This window comes from Pongo abelii, chromosome 11 (genome assembly GCF_028885655.2).
Source record: "Pongo abelii isolate AG06213 chromosome 11, NHGRI_mPonAbe1-v2.0_pri, whole genome shotgun sequence".
In the NCBI taxonomy this organism is placed as follows: Eukaryota; Metazoa; Chordata; class Mammalia; order Primates; family Hominidae; genus Pongo; species Pongo abelii.
Window position 1 is genome coordinate 118,317,726 of NC_071996.2, and position 21,619 is coordinate 118,339,344.

Consider the following 21,619-nt stretch of genomic DNA (forward strand, 5'->3'; position numbering starts at 1 on the left):
GATAAAATAATTATTTTTAAAATGCAGTTTATTTTCTATAAAATCACTTCAAATTAACATTGTGCCTTATAATTTATGGAGTATCTTTGTGGACACTTTATCATTTAATTCTCACATCAGTTTTGTGAAGTAGATGTTACTATAGTAGTACTCCCTTATTTGTGGTTTTGCTTTCTATGGTTTGTTACCTGTGATCAACCAAGTTCTAAAACTATTAAATGGAAAAATACAAAAATAAACAATTTATAAGTTTTAAATTGCACACCTTTCTGAGTAGTGTGATCTAATTTTGTACCACCCGATCTGACATGTGAATCATTCCTTTGTCCAGTATATTTATGTTGTGTAAGCTACCTGCCTGTTTCTATATAAGAAAAAGCATAGTGTATACCAGATTTGGTACTATCTATAGTTTCAGGCATCCACTGGAGGTCTTGGAATGTATCACCCATGAATAGCGGGACACTCCTGTATTCCTATTTACAAATGAGAAAAATGGGGCTCAGAGATTAATGGCTTGCTGGGAATCACATGGGCACAACTGGGCCTCAGCCCTAGTCTTTCCAATTTCTTTTTATCATTCCACATCCGATTTCCTTTCACATCTGATTTCCTTTCAAAAACAATCATTTGAAATCATCTTCTACAAATTGCCTGTATATCAAAGATGTAATAATGATAAATTTTCCTGTCAAGTACATTTATTGTAATTAAGTATGGGCTTTGTTAGGTATATATGCATATATCTATGTGTGTCCATCCCATGCCTATGCATATGTGAGATGAAATCAACTGTACGATATTTCATCTAGTCCAGAACTTGAGGACTTGATTTCTACTCAGTCGTGCTCCAACTTTTGTGGGCTTCTCTTTCAAATGAGGGGGACAAACCAGATAATCATTCTGGAGCTCTGTAGTTTTTTGGGTTTTTTTTTTTCTAAGAAGAAATGACCTTGGTCATATAATACCTGTCATCCCTCAGTTCCCTAATATATATAATGAGTAGATCAGCAAGTTATACAACTTGGAAACTAATACAATATAATCATAAATCCTTTGTGAGGAAGAAACAAAAATACATGTATGTGAAAGGACTGTGTTAACTTTAAGTAAGTACAAAAATATATAATTAATTGATGCCATTTGTTCATACTAAGTATGCTTTGGCATATCTTATGCATCTTGAACTAATCAATATATTAAGATTAATAATAAAGCTGTAGTCAACTTGGAAATCACAAATGTCGCTATGACATTACCATCAAAACTAGTCAAGATCAAAAGGCAAGATAATCACTTATATTGTTGGGTTTTTTTGTTTGTGTGTTTGTTTGTTTTTAGATGGAGTCTCGCTCTGTCACCCAGGCTGGAGTGCAGTGGCATGATCTTGACTCACTGCAGCCTCCGCCTCCCAGGTTCAAGCAAGTCTCCTGCCTCAGCCTCCCGAGTAGCTGGGATTACAGGCATGTGCCACCATGCCCAGCTAATTTTTGTATTTTTTGTAGAGACGGGGTTTCACCATGTTGGCCAGGCTGGTCTTGACCTCCTGACCTCAAGTGATTGCCCGCCTCGGCCTCCCAAAGTGCTAGGATTACAGGCGTGAGCCACTGCACCCAGCCATCATCACTTACTTTTAAGTATGTTTTTGGAAAGTGCAGCTGCATGAACTTCGTGAGGATCTCCATGGTCACTTTGTTATTCTTCAAATGAACTTTGACAGTAAATCCTCGTCCAAACCTAGAAAGAAAAAGTGCAAAATATGATATGAGTTACATTTTGCTGAAATAGCTCCTCTGGAATTCTAGATAATGAAACAGGACCCAAGCCAACCATTATAGCACCTTTTCTTTATATAAAGACTATCATTTTGCCATAAAATTTCAGGACATGTTGCAAACTGGAAATAGTGCACTGCTATGATTTTTTTTTTTTTATTTCTACCTCTATATAAAATCAGAGTCTTTGGGCAAAAATTGAGTTGAAAAGAAAACATAAAATCTTGGCTTTCTATGACATTCATAAATCGGCAATGGATGTCAATTTCTGCAGTTAAATACTTCTGTTTTTCTTATTTTTTGTGTTTTTTATTATTATACTTTAAGTTCTGGGATACATGTGCAGAATGTGCAGGTTTGTTTCATAGGTATACATGTGCCATGGTGGTTTGCTGCACCCATCAACCCATCATCTACATTAGGTATTTCTCCTAATGCTATCCCTCCCCTAGCCCCCCACCCCCCAACAGGCCCTGGTGTGTGATGTTCCCCTCCCTGTGTCCATGTGTTCTCATTGTTCAACTCCCACTTATGAATGAGAACATGCGGTGTTTGGTTTTCTGTTCCTGTGTTAATTTGCTGAGAATGATCGTTTCCAGCTTTATCCATGTCCCTGCAAAGGACATGAACTCATCCTTTTTATGTGGCACATATACACCGTAGTATTCCATGGGGAATATGTGCCACATTTTCTTTATCTAGTCTGTCATTGATGGACATTTGTGTTGATTCCAAGTCTTTGCTATTGTGAACAGTGCTGCAGTAAACATACATGTGCATGTGTCTTTATAATAGAATGATTTATAATCCTTTGGGTATATACCCAGTAATGGGATTGCTGGGTCAAATGGTATTTCTGGTTCTACATCCTTGAGGAATCGCCACATTGTCTTCCACGATGGTTGAACTAATTTACTCTCCCACCAACAGTGTAAAAGTGTTCCTATTTCTCCACATCCTCTCCAGCATCTGTTGTTTCCTGACTTTTTAATGATCACCATTCTAACTGGCATGAGATGGTATGTCATGGTGGCTTTGGTTTGCATTTCTCTAATGACCAGTGATGAGCTTTTTTTCATGTTTGTTGGCAGCATAAATGTCTTCTTTTGAGAAGTGTCTGTTCATATCCTTCGACCACTTTTTGATGGGGTTTGTTTGTTTCTTGTAAATTTGTTTAAGTTCTTTGTAGATTCTGGATATTAACCCTTTGTCAGATGGATTGATTGCAAAAATTTTCTCCCATTCTGTAGGTTGCCTGTTCACTCTGATGATAGTTTCTTTTGCTGTGCAGAAGTTCTTTAGTTTAATTAGATCCCATTTGTCTATTTTGGCTTTTGTTGCCATTGCTTTTGGTGTTTTAGTCATGAAGTCTTTGCCCACGCCTATGTCTTGAATGGTATTGCCTAGATTTTCTTCTAGTGTTTTTATGTTTAAGGGTTTAAGTCTTTAATCCATGTCGAGTTAATTTTTGTATAAGGTGTAAGGAAGGGGTCCAGTTTCAGTTTTCTGCATATGGCTAGCCAGTTTTCCCAACACCATTTATTAAATAGAGAATCTTTTCCCCATTGCTTGTTTTTGTCAGGTTTGTCAAAGATCAGATGGTTGTAGATGTGTGGCATTATTTCTGAGGCCTCTGTTCTGTTCCATTGGTCTATATATGTGTTTTGGTACCAGTATCATGCTGTTTTGGTTACTGTAGCCTTGTGATATAGTTTGAAGTCAGGTAGCGGGATGCCTCCAGCTTCGTTCTTTTTGCTCAGAATTGTCTTGGCTATAGGGGCTCTTTTTTTGGTTCCAGATGAAATTTGAAGTAGTTTTTTCTAATTCTGTGAAGAAAGGCAATGGTAGCTTGATGGGGATAGCACTGAATCTGTAAATTACTTTGGACAGTATGGCCATTTTCATGATATTGGTTCTTCCTATCCATGAGCATGGAATGTTTTTCCATTTGTTTGTGTCCTCTCTTATTTCCTTGAGCAGTGGTTTGTAGTTCTCCTTGAAGAGGTCCTTCATATCCCTTGTAAGTTGGATTCCTAGGTATTTTATTCTCTTTGTGGCAATTGTGAATGGGAGTTTACTCACGATTTGGTTCTGTTTGTCTATTATTGGTGTATAGGAATGCTTGTGATTCTTGCACATTGATTTTGTATCCTGAGACTTTGCTGAAGTTGCTTAGCAGCTTAAGGGGATTTGGGGCTGAGAAGATGGGGTTTTCTAAATATACAATCATGTCACCTACAAACAGAGACAATTTTGACTTCCTCTCTTCCTATTTGAATACCCTTTATTTCTTTCTCTTGCCTGATGGCTCTGGCCAGAACTTCCAATACTATGTTGAATATGATTGGTGAGAGAGGGCATCCTTGTCCTGTGCTGGTTTTCAAAGGGAATACTTCCAGATTTTGTCCATTTGGTATGATATTGGCTGTGGGTTTGTCATAAATAGCTCTCATTATTTTGAGATACAGTCCATCAATACCTGGTTTATTGAGAGTTTTTAGCATGAAGGGGTGTTGAATTTTATTGAAGGCCTATTCTGCATCTATTGAGATAATCATGTGGTTTTTGTCATTGGTTCTGTTTATGTGATGGATTGCATTTATTGATTTGCATATGTTGAACAAGCCTTGCATCCCAGAGATGAAGCCGACTTGATCATGGTGTATAAGCTTTTTGATATGCTGCTGGATTCGGTTTGCCAGTATTATATTGAGGATTTTCACATTGATGTTAATCAGGGATACTGGCCTGAAATTTTCTTTTTTTTGTTGTGTCTCTGCCAGGGTTTGGTATCAGGATGATGCTGGACTTGTAAAATGATTTAGGGAGGAGTCCCTCTTTTTCTGTTGATTGGAATAGTTTCAGAAGGAATGGTACCAGCTCCTCTTTGTACCTCTGGTACAATTTGGCTGTGAATCCATCTGGTCTTGAGCTTTTTTTGGTTGGTAGGCTGTTAATTACTGCCTTAATATCAGAACTTGTTATTGGTCTATTGAAGGATTTGACTTCTTCCTGGTTTAGTCTTGGGAGGGTGTATGTGTTCAGGAATTTATCCATCTCTCTAGAATTTCTAGTTTATTTGTGTAGAAGTGTTTATAGTATTCTCTGATGGTAGTTTATATTTCTGTGGATCAGTGGTGATCTCCCCTTTATCATTTTTTATTGTGTCTGTTTGATTCTTCTCTCTTTTCTTCTTTATTAGTCTGGCTAGTGGTCTACTTTGGTAATCTTTTCAAAAAACCAGCTCCTGGATTCATTGATTTTTTGAAGGATTTTTCGAGTCTCTATTTCCTTCAGTTCTGCTCTGATCTTAGTTATTTCTTGTATTCTGGTAGCTTTTGAACTGTTTGCTCTTGCTTCTCTAGTTATTTTAATTGAGATGTTAGGGTGTTGATTTTAGATCTTTCCCATTTTCTCCTGTGGACATTTTAGTGCTATAAATTTCCCTCTAAACACTGCTTTAGCTGTGTCCCAGGGATTCTGGTATGTTGTGTCTGTGTTCTCATTGGTTTCAAAGAACTTATTTATTTTTGCCTTAATTTCATTATTTACCCAGTAGTCATTCAGGAGCAGGTTGTTCAGTTTCCGTGTAGTTGTGTGGTTTTGAGTGAGTTTCTTAAATTTGATTGCACTGTGGTCTGAGAGGCTGTTTGTTATGATTTCTGTTCTTTTGCCTTTGTTGAGGAGTGTTTTACTTCCAATTATGTGGTCAATTTTAGAATAGTGATGTGGCGCTGAGAAGAATGTATTTTCTGTTGATTTCGGGTGGAGAGTTCTATAGATGTCTATTAGGTCCACTTGGTCCAGAGCTGAATTCAAGTCCTGAATATCTGTGTTAATTTCCTGTCTTGTTGATCTGTCTAATATTGACAGTGGCATGTTAAAGTCTTCCGCTGTGATTGTGTGAGAGTTTAAGTCTCTTTGTAGGTCTCTAAGAACTTGCTTTATGAATCTTGGTGCTCCTGTATTGGGTGCATATATATTTAGGATAGTTAGCTCTTCTTGTTGCATTGATCCCTTTACCATTAGGTAATGCCCTTCTTTGTCTCTTTTGATCTTTGTTGGTTTAAAGTCTGTTTTATCAGAGACTAGGATTGCAACTCCTGCTTTTTTTTGCTTTTCATTTGCCTGGTAACCATTCCTCCATCTCTTTATTTTGAGCCCATGTGTGTCTCTACACATGAGATGGGTCTGCTGAATACAGCACACTGACGGGTCTTGACTCTTTATCCAATTTGCCAGTCTGTGTCTCTTAATTAGGACATTTAGCTCATTTACATTTAAGGTTAATATTGTTATGTGTAAATTTGATCCTGTCATTATGATGCTAGCTGGTTATTTTGCCTGTTAGTTGATGCAGTTTCTTCATAGTGTCGATGGTCTTTACAATACACTTGTAAAGTTAAATGCATTCTAATTTAAAGTAAGCAAGGTCTTGATAAGCAGGTCATTGGAGATTTGGTGTCATCAATAAAAATTAATGTTATTGGGGTTTTAAAAATAAATATTAAATCAATGTGCTAGCTAACCGTTTGCACCAAGAATAGAGTTTGTAAAGAAGTCACAACAGACTCTCTAAGAGCAACGTAATGCCTCTTTCGTCCTTTTTTCCTTATCTTGGTTAATACTATCTTGCAAGAAAGTCAACTTGTTATAGAGAAAAGTATAAAATATTCTGAAGTTTGGAGATTAACATGGATATGTATAAATGCATATACACTCTGGTGTATACAAACTATTAAATTTGATAGTAATATGATATTTATGCACATTTCTCCAATGTATTCTTGATTAAAAAGTTTTGAATGTGGTACAAATGTTAGGTAGCTTACTGAAAGACTGTGCAAATGGCAAATGAACATGCTAGATACAATCTATGCCTTCATTTACTTGTCAAGGTCTAATTACCCAATAATATATTGGGTAAACTCTAGAACTTCCACCTGAGAGTAATTTGGTTGTGAATTGTTTATTATTTATTTCTTCAGCTTTGGCCTTCTAAATTTATGTGCTAACTAAAATACATGTATGAATTAAATTTATGAGTTAACTAAAATATTGAAGTAACAATTCATCAAATCCCCAATAAAATAATTTAAATTTAAGGTGAGTCAATGACTAGCATCCAAAGATTAGCTTGTCCATTCTGGTTTTACTACTTAGGCTGCTGAGATAATCCTTGAATCTGAGTGAGCGCCATTAGATTGATGACCCAACACTATCTGTTAAACAACGCATTTGTTCTTCACCTGCTCTTTATGTGCTGCAAAGATCCAATACATTGGAACTTTCCATTCACCATAATGGCCAACCTGGTACAGAGAGCTTCACATTCTTCCATGCTAAAAGACAAAGCAGGATCATATTAGCATTCAGGATACAGAAAACTTGGGTTGAAGTTCACAAGCATAAGCATAATTGTTTCATTATGGCACTTGGAAATACTATTTTAGTTTTTTTCTTTTCTTTTTTTTTTTTTTTTTTTTTTTGAGATAGGGTGTCACTCTGTCTCCCAGGCTAGAGTGCAGTGGCTTGAACATGGCTTACTGTAGCTTTGACCTCCTTTGCTCCAGTAATCCTCCTGTCTCAGCCTCCTGTCTCAGCCTCCTGAGTAGCTGGGATGACAGATGTGCACCACATCTGGCTAATATTTTAATTTTTTTTTGTAGAAATGGGGGTCTTGCCATGTTGCTCAAGCTGGTCTTGAACTCCTGGGCTCAAGTGTTCCTCCTGCCTTGGCCCCCCACAAAGTGCAGGGATTACAGGCATGAGCCACCGTGCCTGGCCTAGTTTCTTGATTCTCTTTTAGTTTTTAGTTCTTTTAAAGGAGAACAAAAACCATTCTCTTAAAATATAAATTAAATGTCTTCAGACAGGGTTTATTACTGTTTCTTCTAAAACCCGAGGCCATCTCTCTCTCACCTGGAATACCCCCTCCATCAAACCTAACATTTCTTTCAATCTTTGATTCAAGACCTACACTTCCTCAGAAGTGTTTTCAAAATAACACCAAGCTTTTTCCATTATGCCACGTACCCCGTATTCTGCTGGCTTTCCTATTTTGGGATTTATAACTAGTTAGCCTGTACTTGATTATACAGTCTCTAATTTCATGGTCTATGATAATTGGAGGTGATTTTAGGTATTACCCTGTCCACCTCTTACAAAAGCCAATGGAAATTAAATGATTGGCTCCATTGTGCTGGGGCAAACTACGATATAAACAAGTCTCTTGATAATAAGCAAATCTAATACTTTTTCTACTATATGACAATTATAATGCAAACATAAACTTAATACAAATTATAAGACAAGGCCATCCTCATAAGAGAGGCATGGATAAAATGATTTAGTGTCTCATACTTAGCTTATTGGAAGTGTCTGCTTTGTGGAGGAGAGGCATGTGAGCTGGTTCTGGAAGGACTGGTAAGATTAGAACTTGGAGAGATTTTGTGAAAAGACTATTTCAGGCCAGGTGTGGTGGCTCATGCCTGTAATCCCAGCACTTTGGTAGGCCAAGGTGGGTGGATCATTTGAGGTCAGGAGTTTGAGACCAGCCTGGCCAACATGCTGAAACCCTGCCTTTACTAAAAATACAAATATTAGCCAGGCATGGTGGTGGGCACCAGTAGTCCCAGCTACACGGGAGGCTGAGGCAGGAGAATTGCTTGAACCCGGGAGGTAGAGGTTGCAGTGAACAGATGTTGTGCCACTGCACTCCAGCCTGGGTGACAGAGTAAGACTCTGTCTAAAAAAAAAATACCATTTCAAATAGAAAGCACAGCCAAAGAAGGGGCTTGGAGATGGGAAAGGGTATGGAGATGGGAAGAATGCAGAACCAGGAAGGAGTCGTTCAGATTGACTGATAGGAGAGGGTGTTGCAGGGGAAAAAGACTGAGCATTTACATGAGGCCACAGAATGGAGAGCCTTGCATGTTGAGCCTAAAGATTCTGAACTTTATTTGACAGGCAATAGGGAGCTACAGATGAGTTAAGAGGGCCATAAGTCATGAGAAATTCGACGTTAAAAAGACTGCTTAGACCTTAGACTCTGTCCCACCACAGGAACTATATTCTCACCATGAAACCTGCCTGACTTCCTCCTACTACTGTAAACGTAAAATAGTTTGATTGAACTGTGGGCATTCGTTGTCTATATATATACATATATGTGTGTGTGTTTATATATGCGTGTATATATAAACATACATACATATGTGTGTGTGTATATATATACACACACATATATATATTTATTTATGTTATACAGGATTACCTTTTCCCATCTGTCATCCTAAGATTGTGTAGATTCACTTTAAAGATTCCACTCAGTTTACCTGTGAGATGTGAGGATGACAGAACATTTGTTCTGTACTTCTTCCGAAATGATCTTCCAGAGGTGCCGTTTCGACTTCGGATCCATCCCAGAGCTCGGCTCATCCTTAATAGAAAGTTACAACAAAAATTTATGAGATTAATTAATTTTTGATGAAGTTCTTTTCATGAATTACTGCATTTCACTTCCCTAGAACAGAAATACTTTTCGAGGTCCTATGACTGCCTTGTTTTATACTTAACAGACTTCTTTCTGCTGCTGTCAAAAAGCTCAAAATTAATCATTTAAAATTGTCAATCTGTTTTAAAAAGTGTCTAAGTGAAGTTGACACCCTGTTACTTTACATCCGTCTCTTATGTTTCTTTGGAAAAAAGTTCCACTTCAATTACTGGCAAATTCTTATATTTAATTCTATCTTGCCACATATATAAGCCACATCAACAAGATTACCACCCTGTTCCTGATAGCAGAATTGTGGCTATGAGTGATAATATGCTATGTGAAGCAGAAAGAACATAATTTGATATTTCAGTTAATTTGTTTGAGGTATATTTTTAGTTTTCTGTTATTAATTGAAATTTAACACTCCTTGGGAAATAAAAACAAGATTTGTAGAAATTGCCAAGTAGAAAGATGTACGTTATTTTTCAAAGTAAATGATGTTATGAAAAATCATTCAGACATAAAATTAGAAAATGTAGCAGTAGATAATCTAAACATACAATAACAGATTTTGACAGATGGTTAAACAAGCTATAGGTCAAGATTAGGTAAAAATTTTAAAAATATACTTGTAACAAAAAAATATGTACATAACTAGAGGCTTGTTTTTACAGAATGGTGTAAAATCTAAAGAAAGGAATGGGTTATGTGGAAGCTAATATAGTTGAGCTCATAGAAGTAGAGAGTAGAATAATGGTTACTGGAGGCTGGAGGCATAGCCGGGAGAGGAGGATAGAGAGAGATTGGTTAATGAATACAAAATTACAGCTAGACAAGAAGCATAAGTTCTAGTGGTCTATAGCACTGTAGGGTGACTATAGTTAACAATAATTTATTGTATATTTTCAAATATTTAGAAGAAAGGATTTTGAATGTTCTCAACACAAGGAAATGATACATATTTGAGGTGGTAGATGAGCTAATTACTCTCATTTGATCATTACATATTGTATACAGGAATCAAAATATCACACTGTACTCCATAAATATGTATAATTATTATGTGTCAATTAAAATAGTAGTTAAATAATTTTTTAAAAAATAAAGAAATAAGTGTTAATTTGGGGAAACAAAGGATACATTGTCACTGCTCCTGTTTTTGAAGAAGATAGCATATTTAGTAAATGCATATAGAAGAAAACTTGGTATCTTTCATGTCAATATTTCATTTTGGTTCATTAATACATAATGTTTACATAAAACGTTTAACATTTTAAAGTATTTTACATTTGTTATTTCACAGAGGTGCCTAAAGATTGTTTTGTTCAATTTAAGGAACATTTACACAATAGAATTCCATTATAAGCATCGATTGGCAGAGAGATAATGCATTATAAGCTTCTGGTATTATAGAAAGATGGGCTGTGCATCATTCTATCTGGCAGTTAAATGATTTGATCCACTGTATGACTTAATCCCTGGAATAATGTGGTGATTTATAACTGCATTATGATTCCTTATAGTTAAGTCTCTTTCGGAGTTTGGAGGTCCTTGAATGAAGGGGATTTTCCAAAATAAGGGCAAGTATATTTTTCCGAAATAAACACCCTTTTACAAAGTTAGACTTGGGGTGCAGAATATTAACATTACTACTGTGTGTAATTTATATTTCCAGATAATCAATTAAATTTTCCATCTCTTAAGAAAAATGTAAATGTGGAATGCATTTCTTCCCCACCCTATACCCCCCACATTCAGATGACATAGAATGGATCCATCACATCCTAAGCTAGATAACTCATATTTTGAAGTAACAAGGAAATAAAATTTTAGCACAACACATTGTCCTAAAATGTGTCTGTCCTCCATAGTAGAAGCTTGAAAATGTGAGTTTACCTACTCAGTTCCTAACAGAAAAAGAGAGATGATTTCTTCAATAGGTGGGAATCAGATTCTACCATATTCCATAACTTACTTATTTGAGTACCCTGAATTTGTTTCACTTCGCATTTCCATGCCAGTGTTTCCCCGGAAATGCACTAAGCCATTGCTTTCGGATAAAACATTTTTGAGGGCATATCGTTGTTGTAACAAATTATCTGCTGATATAAAATCCTTTATTGAGATAGTATACGTAAAGTGCTTTGCACAATAGCTAGCACATAGTGAGACCTCAATAAATGTTGACTGCAATCATGGTGATGAAATGTTAACACATACAATCAGATATGCTGTTCTAATTATGGAGTGGCCTTTTTAAATAATGATTCTCTTACCAGCAGTAGAATGGAAGGTTTCCCTATCAAGGCTAGTGCAGTGGATAATTTTCTTTTTGTGCCGTAACTGCACATAGAGGTAGCTCTGTCCTTGAAGGGCATCAGATGAAGTCTTCTAAGGAGTTTATGAACAGTCTGAGGGCAATAAAAGAGGAGTTAGGTTGACCTTCCTGTGCCAAAACCCTTAAAGCACTAAATGGAAAAAAAAAAGATGCTCATGAAAAGAAAATTTTATCATGGAGAATATATCTGGAAAAAAATGAAAACACTTAAATTCAACATAGATTTTGTTTTTATTTTCAAAGAATCACTTAAGGATTAATAGTTTATTTAGAGAGATTCTTTGGAGGCTCATTTTCAGATGGGATTCCCTCCCCCACCAAATGTGTGTGTGTGTTTACAATTGCAGATTGAACTTTTTGCTGCATTACCACAAGATTCTCTAGTAAGGCTTAATAGAGCCAGAACAGAATTCACAAGGCAGGGTTCTCACTGACTGTTACCACTGCTTCCTCTTTCTTCTTACTGAGGGGTGAGTTGTCACAAAGGCTTTCAATCTATTTAAAACTGACCCAGTATCAAAACGTTAGCACATTAGGAATCATGGGTTCTTGTAGTTATTTCTGTAGTTAAATAGTCCTGGCAAATAATCAAATCCAGTTGAACTTAAACAACAGGTCCTCAGGATTTCAAAAGTAGAAGAAACTACCCTAAGGGTTAGCCATCTCATTAAAATGGCAAATAGTTGCAGTGAGATCTAAAGCCACAGATTAAAAACCAAAGTGGAAACTAATCTAGTTTACTTGGGTATTTTGCCATTAACTCTATGTGTCAGTGTTAATCCAAACACTAAAAGATGTACAGGCATCACCAACCAATGCTCAGCCCAGAGCCTAACGCAAGTGTGATCCTGTATTTGACAGTTCTTAAAAGGGTAACTGAACAAACACAGGCCAAGGAGTTTCTAAAGCTAATTTCATAGGTACATATATAATACACATGACCAAACTAAGAGGGACTCACTGCCATTGCCACTGCCAGAAGGAAAATGACAATGTTTTCCAGGTGGTTTTGTGGGGAAATGGTGGGGCAGGGGGGATAGTGGGGTGCAGTGGGGCGGGGAATGGAAGTAGAAACAATAATGGTTTCAAATTAAGTAGTTTTTCACACTTGTACTCACTTCTTTAATATCCTTTTCTGGAATTCCATGTACCCTGGCATAGAAATACAAATGTTCTTCCACAGTTACCAGGTCATCTAAGGCATCTTCCTGAGGACAGTAGCCAACTAATGAGCTGTGAGAATCAACGTGACCCAGAGATCTGAATTGAGAGAATCAAAAACACAGATGAATTTCAAAAGATTTATCCCTCCTGGTTCCCAAATGCTGGGAAGGTAGCTCTATTTTCGTCATGGTGGTCAGTGACTTTGATAAAAAGGGATAAAATAATCCCACTATCAGATTCACATTTAATCATTTAAACATTTCCACCCACCTTAATAGCTTTGTTCTCCCCTAAGGATTGAATAATATAACCACAAAATAACATTAAATGTTCATTACAATTATTTTTCTCATTTAAGTATGTTGTACTTGCTAAATTGAAGCATTAGTTTTTCATACCCAGTCTTATTTCTGATCAGAATGTTTCCACTTGAAGGAATGATGTCTCCTGTCAGCATCTTGAATATAGTGGTCTTTCCTGCTCCATTCACTCCAAGAAGCCCAAAACACTGGTTTGAGGGAGAAAAAGAAGATATAAGCCTTAATCCAAACCAATGAGACATTGCTTTTGTATCTCTCCCTCTTCTCCCTGGGTGAAATAAATTACCGAGAAAAATAAATCACTGGAATTATTCATGGATAGTGTAATGCTCTTGATAAAACTTTCTCTTTTAAAACAAATGGATACTATGTATTCTTTTTCCTTTAACCATCTGAATATATATATATATTTTATATATATATATATATTCTCACACACACACACACACACACACACACACAGGACCTATTTTACATGTTATGTTATATCATCCCTCTATGTGACATGATAAAATACCCCCAAATAAGATCTGCTAACCCAACAAAGTAATTATATTTATACGTTTCACTTTATTCACACAAAATCACAACTTTACTGAATAAGCTATTGCGGCAATAGTTTCTTCATACTGTCAAATAAATTTGATGCGTGTAGTTTGCAGCTCTGCTTGGAAAACTAAGTGGCACAGCCATATTTGCTTTCTCTTTTCAATGCTGCCTTAATATTGCTTCTGTAAAAATGGCAAGAATATAAATAAATAGATGCAGTCCTAGGACCTCACTTCCGAAAACTGATGTGTTTATGATGTTTTTTGGGGAGGACTGGAAATGAAAGGGTGAAGACAGCACCCTGAACAGGCTTCCTGACCAAAGTCTACCCCAGAGTAAGTGGACAGTAGTTTAGGAAGGGGCTCAGGACTTGCTGTGTGGTAGGACTTGTTGAATTCTCTCTGCCAAGTGGGAAGACTCATAGGGTAAATAATATTAACTTTTGCACCAACCTAATACCTGGACATGTGTAAATTATATATACAGTCAGCCCTCCTTATCCCTGAGTTTCTAACCTTTAGATCCAAAGGTTTGATTGAAATATATTCAGGGGGAAAAAAGCATCTGTGCTGAACATTTACAGACTTCCTGTGTTCTTATTCCCTAAACAATACACGATAACAACAATTTACATAGCATTTACATTGCATTGGGTATTATAAGTAATCTAGAGATTATTTAAATATACAGTGGGATGTGCATAGATTATATGCGGTACTACATTATTTTATATCAGGGACTTGAGCATCTGTGGATTTCTGTGGATTTTGATATCCTTGGGGGTCCTGGAACCAATCTCCCATGGATACGGAGAGATGACTCTATATGTGTATACATATACATATATATGTGTATGTGTATATGTGTATGTGTGTATATATATGTGTATGTGTGTGTGTATATATATATATGCATGTGTGTATTTTTTCCCATGGAAATATTCAGATTAACATTTATATTTCTAGAAAAAAAATTGTGGGAAAATAATTAAGATTTTTTTTTTTTTTTTTTTGAGGCAGAATCACTCTGTCACCCAGGCTGCAGTGCAGTGATACGATCTTGGCTCACTGCAGCCTCCACCACCCAGGTTCAAACAATTCTCGTACCTCAGCCTCCCGAGTAGCTGGGACTACAGATGTGCGCCACCATGCCTAGCTAATTTTTGTATTTTTAGTAGAGACGTGGTTTCACCATGTTGGCCAGGCTGGTCTCAAACTCCGGACCTCAAGTGATCCGCCCACCTCGGCCTCCCAAAGTGCTAAGATTACAGGCATGAGCCACTGTACCTGGCCAATAATTAAGATTTTAATTTGTCACATAGTATGCCAATGAAAAGGACAGTTAGAAACAAAACACAGTTTCTTACCTCTCCAGCAGGTATCCCAATGCTGATGTTGTTTACAGCTATAATCTTTTTGTGGATAAGTTGGTAGGTCTTTGTGAGACGATAAAGTTGGACCAAGTCAAATTCAGCCGCACCACTCTCAACTCTTAATCTCTCAGCCCGCACATCTTCATCCTCATCTATGGTCTCCCTTACATGTGAAGAATTAAATTTTCTGAAGAAAAGCCTAAAAATGGACCCAGTGATTTTACATTGATGATTTTGAAATGACACCATTCAATTTTGACATGTTTTGATGGGTTTTCATGTCACTAACAGTGTACTAGTCATCATTAGACTTCTTTTACATTTGTAATGAATTATGCTACTCAGATAACTTAAGAAATCAGTGTAGACCCTCTTCACTGTATTCACTATGATATTTGTGAAACAACTTTTGTTCTCCATGCCTTAAATGTTTACAGATCCACTGTTAAGATTTATAATTCTCATTCCAATAATAAGGGAGTATGTGTTTGAAGGTTAGTTCCTAACTAAGGAACTCCAGAATCATTAGGAAAACTCATCATCTACAAACCTAAGACCAATGATCACCTTTTAAAAAAAATCCTTTCAGCCGGGTTTAGTGACTCACACCTATAATCCCAGCACTTTGAGAGGCTGATGGATCACCTGAGGTCAGAAGTTCTAGACCAGCCTGGCCAACCTGGCAAAACTCTGTCTCTACTAAAAATACAAAAATTATCCAGGCATGGTGGTGCTTGCCTGTAATCCCAGCTACTCAGAAGGCTGAGGCAGGAGAACTGCTTGAACCTGGGAGGCAGAGGTTGCAGTGAGCCAAGATCATGCTACTGTACTCCAGCCTGGGCAACAGAGCAAGATTCCGTCTCAAAAAAAAATTTTTTTTTCAATTAAATTTAAAAAGCCTCTTTACTTTTTTTTTTTAATTTTAGAAACGGCATAAGATCTACCCTTTTAACAAAATTTTAAGTGCACGATACGATATTGTTAACTATAGGCACAATATTGTACAGCAGATATATCTACTTTTATAATCATCAATAATATGAATACTATTGTTATTCTGTACTTGTTTTACTAATGTCTCACCTAGGATTTAGCCAATATTTTAAGGTTATCAGCCCTCCAAACTCATTAAGTCCCAAACCCACCTTGATATCTTGGCTAACAAAAAAAAAAAAAAAATTTTAAAGAAATCAATCCAGGCTTTCTTCCCAATGTCCCTGTTTCTTCTGATGAGATCCCCAGAGACCCCAACTGTAATGTTTCTTCTAATCTTCCTTATTCCAAAATCATGTAGTCAGTCTCCAAATACTGGAAATGCCTTTTTTTTGTTGCTTTTTTTTTGAGACGGAGTCTCGCTCTGTTGCCCAGGCTGGAGTGCAGTGGTGCCATCTCGGCTCACTGCAACCTCCGCCTCCTGGGTTCAAGTGATTCTCGTGCCTCAGCCTCCCAAGTAGCTGGGATTATGGGTGCAAGCCATCATGTCCAGCTAGTTTTTGTATTTTTAGTACAGATGGGGTTTCACCATGTTGGTCAGGCTGGTCTCGAACTCCTAACCTCAGGTGATCTGCCCGTCTTGGCCTCCCAAAGTGCTGGGATTACAGGCGTGAGCCATCGCGTCTCATAACACCCTATCATGGATTATTTTCTGCCTAGTCCTATAGGCTTTTATTCTTCTCACCTAGATTTCTCCAGGAGCTAAAACTGCTCCAGGGTCTCTGACTCTTCCATTCCAATCTGCACTCCATCTACAAAATCACACTTCTTCAAGCACAACTTGATCATGTTTCTCTCTGTTCAAAAACTCTCAGTGAATGTCCATTTGTTTGTTGAATAAATCCCAAACCATATTTCTTTACCAAGCATTTAAGAGATTCCATAATCTCCCAACCACATGTTAAACTGTAACTCCTACTTTTTCATTACATTTATTCTGTTCTAATTAAATTGTAATACTTCTTTCTTAAATATGCTCTAATATATTTCTCTATCTCTGCTCTTTTATTTCCTCTCATTATTTACTTAAAATTTTATTTTTCAATAGATGATACGTGTACATGTCATTAAAATTTAAATGGTACCGAAGATGATAGTAAAAACTGGTCATCTTCAACCATATATATCTCTCATCAGCAGAGGCACTCACAATTAGAGATAGTCTATGGACAGGTCTGCACAAATATTTATTTTCTTTTTAACTTGAATGGCAATATACTTTACACATAGTTCTGAACCTTGCATTTTTAAATTAGTAAATATTAAAGAAGACACTTCCAAATGTTGCATAGAGAACTATATCATTCTTTCTAATTGCTGCTTAATGTTCTATTAGTGAATCTATGTATATAATTAAACTAGTCCCTAAATAAAGGACGTTTATGTTGTTTCTATTCTTTTGGTATTAGAAATGGTTACCATGATGAATATCTTTAAACATACATAAGTCTGTATATCTGTGACCATATATGTAAACATTCCAGAAATGGAATTGCTGGGTCAATGGCATGTGTATTTCTTCTCATTTATGATGCTGTCTTCACTTTTTCTTAGTCGTCTTTTCCCAAACTCATTGCCAACATGCTCCACACTCAAACCTCCTTCCCCATTTCTGCCTTGAAAGTGTTTTCCATTTTCCCAAACTCAACTCAAAGGCTACATCTTTTGTTCATGTACATATTTTCACTTCACCACTGCACCTTAATCTATTTAAGGTTAACAACTGTGCTTATTTAATTTTATTCTCTCACTCAACAGCAATAGTTGCAGTCACATATTAAGATCTGATAACTATTTACTAGAATAAAATAGTGAATTATGCTAGAATTTTTTAAAAGTTTTTGAGCCAAACATTTCCATATTACCAATGGAAAAGCTTAGACTATTGACTTCTTTCTCAATAGCTTGAATTGAGTTCTGTTTTAGATGTCAAACGTTATGTTTTCACTATATTTACCTGAGTTTCTTTATCAGGGATTCATTGATTAAGAGTCGCAAGAAAAAAAACATGGTGCCTTGAGAAACCAAAGCCACAAACATTGCACCTAGTTTATTCATCTCAAAGGTTTCATTTGGGTATTCCACTCCATATGCTTTTAAGAAGTCTAGGACCGACTGTTGTTGAGAAAGTTCAATCAAACCGTAGCCAAAACAGAATTGTGGGAAAATCAGGAAAATGCGCTTGAGGGTTTCAGAAATAAGTTCTAAAGTCTGAAATAAGAGAAATAAAAATAAAACTGTGTTGTTTCCAAAAAGCTGACAAAAATTTAAAACTAGATGTAGACAAATAGTGAAACCTAAAAAGCTTATCTAGATTGGCAATTATTTCCCATGTAGGCTTAATTTGCATACAAATATTTAGTATACTAAATGGTGGATGTTTATCAGTGAAATACAAGCAGAAAGTCATTATATAAGGCCACCTATAATGTTGGACCTAATCCTGGAGGCAAAATTATTTCTAGACCTGCCTTTAATCCCAGGAATGTAGGGCTAGCCAGTGTGTTGGGGTCTGATACACGGTATCATTATGTGCCTGAGGGAGGGAGGTACTTGGTGCAGTAAAGTTTTGGAACCCAAGGTAATCCCTACTTGGAGAGGGACTAAAACGCTCAAATGAGGTAGAAGAAGAGCCAACATGTCTCCAAGAGGGACAAATAGCTAATTTTCACATTATTCACACATGGGCCAACTACTTCCACTTCATGAATTTTCTTCCTTCTCCCAGAGTATGCTTGTCTAGTCCTCAGTTCACTTCATTTCCTCTCTATTCTTTTCTGTTCAATTGCCTGGCACTGTTAGTGCTTCTCTTCTCACTAATCGTAATTGTCAGCTCTGAATGGAAAGTGATGCTTACAATGAAGTAGTCTCCAATACATGATTGAAAGGGGATGAATTAGGTTTTTTCTCTATGAATGTTCAAATGAATCGAAGCTCATAGTCATATAACTGTCATTGTCCTTGTCACCACCATACCATAAGAATTTGTTAATGAGTAAGATGTTTAGCTGACCAATGGTTGCGTGATTTATGTAGTGCCGCACAATACATCTGATTTCACCTCCGTCACCCCATTCAAGCCCTATCAGGTGTCAATAGTTTTGACACTCAATACATAAAATGATAGGCATTAACTTAGATGAGGCCCAAAAAGAATTTTAAAAGCTGTAGTTTCTCTTCTCCCAAATTTAATAGAATCAAATGATATTCTTCTTTTTTATGCAGAATAAATAAAATCTTTCCACCTGGAACATGTTGAAGCTTTTGATAAATTCACTGAAATAAGGGACCTTACCGGATCATTAGGCTTTTCCTTGGAAAGAAAGTATACCACTGACAGAGAAACAATGGAATTAATGCCAAAAAACAAGTTGACACAGACATAAGTGATGAAGGCCATTCCTGTTTCATGGAAGAGCCCAGCCAGCAAGTACATCCAGGAAAATGTTGCATACCTGCAGGTTAAAAACACAAAGAATTAAAATTATGCCTTGACCAGGCATGGTGGCTCACACCTGTAATCCTAACACTTTAGGAGGCTGAGGCAGGTCGATCACTTGAGCCCAGCAGTTTGAGACCAGCCTGAACAACTTGGCAAAACCCTGTCTCTACAGAAAAATATGAAAATCAGCCAGGTGTGGTGGCATGCACCTGTAGCCCTGGTTATTTGGGAGGCTGAGGTCGGAGGATCAAGCTGTGGTGAGCTGTGATCATGCCACTGCACTCCAGCCTGGGTGACAGAGTGAGATCCCGTCTCAAAAAAGAAATTCCTTAATTATTCTATTTTACAAAAAATAACAATTTAGATGGGCTTCCAAAGTAAAAATAACCATTAGGGATGAGTTCTCAAGCCTTCTAACTAGATCTCTCTTTCATTCCTTTTTGACAAAAAAAATCCAAAGAGTGTTTTTTAAAGACAGTAAAAAGCCTCTTTTAAGAAACCTTGAGTAGTTCTACATCATTAAAACTACAAATTAATCCCTCCTGAATATGGTATTATCCCGCCTAGGCAAGCCTTTTAGGTTGCTCAGAAATATGAGTTTAATCGGTATAAATCTTATAATTTAAAGTTGAGGAAAAGTATAATGACACTGTTCAAGTCTAGCTGAGCAGAAAGAGCATGCTTAGAAGCTCGCTAGCCTGTTTTTAGCAAAACCTTGAGCAATTTGGGGGGCAATTAAATAGATCTAGAGACAGAGTTCCTGCATTAGCTACAATTGCTAATTAAGGGTTACTACCATGTATTCAGGGCAGAAAGATTTGTTATGCTAAGCATTGATTATATCAGCCTGTATTACCTGTGTTAGCTTAATATAGAAACAATATTATGTGTGTGTCCTTATACATCTATAAAAAGATAAATATAAATAAGTATACATGAATGTATATGCACTTCATAATGCTACGTATACTCATTTAGTCAATACATAAATTTATACATGTATACACATTTTCTCATCATTCTAAAGCTTTCATTTTTATGTACATGAGATCACATATGTAAATTAGAAAGCATGACACTTGGCACCCAATAAATGCTTATTAATTTTAGGTATTACTATTAATAACAACATTAATTTTCAAAAGTATTATACTTTACAGTCTATGGACTAGCAAGTGCAACGTATTGTTAGTCATCACTCATGTCAAATGAAACCCCAAGACAATTGTAATTTAGCTAATGAGATTTAGTCCTATATGTGTCTAGGGGCATTTAATTCTATTAATTCTTCTTTCATTGCTTAATCAGCAGCTTACCCAAACAGGACAAGCAGGAGAGATACAGCGCCTAGGTTGTTTTCACTGTAGAATGCAGGTAATTTGAAAATCGCAATGATACCAATTGAAAATGCTACAGGCACCAAGTAGAAAACCTATGGAAATATTTAAAACAATGTTTAATATGTGACAAGCATTTTTCAAAAAAAAATCAATAACCCATCTAGTTTAAAACTGCAACAAGTTGACCTAGAAAAATGTGAAGAAATGAATTCTTATTTATGTTCCCATTGCTTCTAACATTCAACTTATTTTACATTGATTTCACTTTAGAATTTGTCTCCTGCAATATGAGGATAAGCCAATCTCCATCTTTAACAGATATACAAGGAGTACCTGCTGTTCCTGCCTCTAGGCTTTGAGACTTGGGATGGTTCAGTGACAGAGGTTCAGTGAGAAAGATAAGACAGCCAGGTATCTTGGTATTACATTCAGTCCTCAAAGTATTGATTTCGTTTTGAATGCTGGAACTCTCTCAGATGGTTGATTTCTAAAGCTTGGTTATCAGTGTGAACCACTCTGTGCAAAGCAGCAGGGCATCGGGTCCCACATATCCTCATAATCACAGGTATACGAACAAAGAACTTAGCATTTTGTTGGCAAATAGAAATATTAAATGCTGAGGAGTTTGCAGGAAGATGGACACAATGAAGGTGGTGGTAACTTAATTTGCAGGGTGGGGAGGAATCTCCTAAATTGGAATGAGCTCCAGATATAAGACAACAGAATCCTAAAGTACTAAGTAGACCTTCACAGAAGTATGTACTTGAAATTTTCTTAACATTAAAGCTCCTGTTAAGTCCTGAGAAGTCATTACTATTCTTTTAGATT

At 36.5% G+C, this 21,619-nt stretch overlaps 1 protein-coding gene and 1 long non-coding RNA gene across 5 annotated transcripts in view; one reads left to right on the forward strand and one right to left on the reverse strand.

Annotated features, from left to right (window-relative positions):
- Positions 1–21,619, forward strand: part of LOC112132325 (uncharacterized) — a 229,652-nt gene that overhangs the window by 123,184 nt on the left and 84,849 nt on the right. For 2 of the 4 annotated variants that reach the window (XR_008522982.1, XR_008522981.2), the window contains exon 3: positions 21,062–21,202. The exons of the other annotated variants lie outside the window; for them this stretch is intronic. This is a non-coding gene — a long non-coding RNA (uncharacterized LOC112132325). The remainder of the gene's footprint in view (positions 1–21,061; positions 21,203–21,619) is intronic. 4 annotated transcript variants of the gene reach the window in all.
- The window catches only part of ABCA12 (ATP binding cassette subfamily A member 12), a 204,750-nt gene that overhangs the window by 3,593 nt on the left and 179,538 nt on the right, over positions 1–21,619 (reverse strand). The window contains exons 42-51 of the mRNA XM_024243578.2: positions 20,768–20,883; positions 19,305–19,464; positions 17,967–18,220; positions 15,011–15,215; positions 13,174–13,283; positions 12,730–12,871; positions 11,550–11,684; positions 9,113–9,216; positions 7,025–7,117; positions 1,632–1,737 (exon numbers count right to left, since the gene is read on the reverse strand). Of these exons, the coding sequence (XP_024099346.2) occupies positions 1,632–1,737; positions 7,025–7,117; positions 9,113–9,216; positions 11,550–11,684; positions 12,730–12,871; positions 13,174–13,283; positions 15,011–15,215; positions 17,967–18,220; positions 19,305–19,464; positions 20,768–20,883 (1,425 nt within the window). The remainder of the gene's footprint in view (positions 1–1,631; positions 1,738–7,024; positions 7,118–9,112; positions 9,217–11,549; positions 11,685–12,729; positions 12,872–13,173; positions 13,284–15,010; positions 15,216–17,966; positions 18,221–19,304; positions 19,465–20,767; positions 20,884–21,619) is intronic.